The 952-nt window shown below is 68.5% G+C and overlaps 1 protein-coding gene across 1 annotated transcript in view; it reads right to left on the bottom strand.

The window, feature by feature from the left end:
- The window catches only part of PFL1_06514 (uncharacterized protein), a gene marked incomplete at both ends in the record, with an annotated part of 1998 nt that extends 1046 nt beyond the window's left edge, over positions 1 to 952 (bottom strand). Inside the window, one exon of the mRNA XM_007884059.1 lies at positions 9 to 952. Coding sequence (XP_007882250.1) covers positions 9 to 952 — 944 coding nt within the window. The remainder of the gene's footprint in view (positions 1 to 8) is intronic.

Below are 952 nucleotides of genomic sequence, written 5' to 3' on the forward strand. Positions count from 1 at the left end.
CGCCGAACTGCTCCTGCTGCCAGGTCAAGGCGGAAGAGTCGCTGATCTGGATCTGCTGGGGCTGTGCCAGGACTCCGTCGTGCTTAGGGCCAATGGAAGAGGTGACGTGGCGCTTGTTGCTGCCGCCGCCCGAGCTGCCCGTCTTGCGCAGATCGGCCGAGGCCTTGGACCCCAGCGTACCGCTGCCAAAGCCGAGCATCTCCTGCTGCCACGTGAGACCGCTGCTCGGCTCGGCGACCGTCGCGACGGCAGCCTCGACAGCCTTGGCGCCCTTCTGTGCGGATTTGGCGTGGGCCAGTGAGGCCGAGGGCGCCGACTTCGACAGCAGGTCGACGGATGCGTCGGCTCGGTCGGCCCCGCCCCTGTTGTTGCGGCGAGCGCTGCGCGAGGCGCCCTTGGCGCCGCCCGAGTGGGCATTCTTAGCCGTGGTGGTCGCTGCCGCGTCGGTCGGGGGCGATGCGGACCTCTGTTGCCGGTTGCGCTGCTGTCCGCCGTCGGCGCGCTTGTTGGCGGCGTCGGAGCGGGCCTTCTTGCCTTTGGCGGGCGAAAAGCCGGCGCTAGAGTCATCCTGAAGCTCGGAGAGGGGTTTGCTGAGGGAGAGCAGCCCGGGAACCTGGGAGGCTGGCTGGGCGGCGGCCATGTCTTGGGACGAAATCTTGGAAAAGTCATCGACGCTGGCGTCGGGGGTCGTCGATGTCGACTGCCGCTGTTGCTGCGACTGCTGCTGCGACTTGGCCTGGGCGGATTTCCGCTGGTTCGACGACTTCCTGCCAGAGGCCATCGCCGTCGAGGAGGCGGCGTTGTTGGCGGGTCTGGTCCTGGCCTTGTCAGCCCTGGTGCGGCTGGGGGTGGCGGCAGGCGAGGAGCTGTGGGAGGACGCGCGCGAGTCGGGCCGTGAATGGACCGGTGCGGCGTGCGTATAGGCGTGCGTCGGTCTCATAGTGGCGAGCAT

This window comes from Pseudozyma flocculosa (assembly GCF_000417875.1).
Source record: "Pseudozyma flocculosa PF-1 unplaced genomic scaffold scaffold00027, whole genome shotgun sequence".
Classification (NCBI taxonomy): domain Eukaryota; kingdom Fungi; phylum Basidiomycota; class Ustilaginomycetes; order Ustilaginales; family Ustilaginaceae; genus Pseudozyma; species Pseudozyma flocculosa.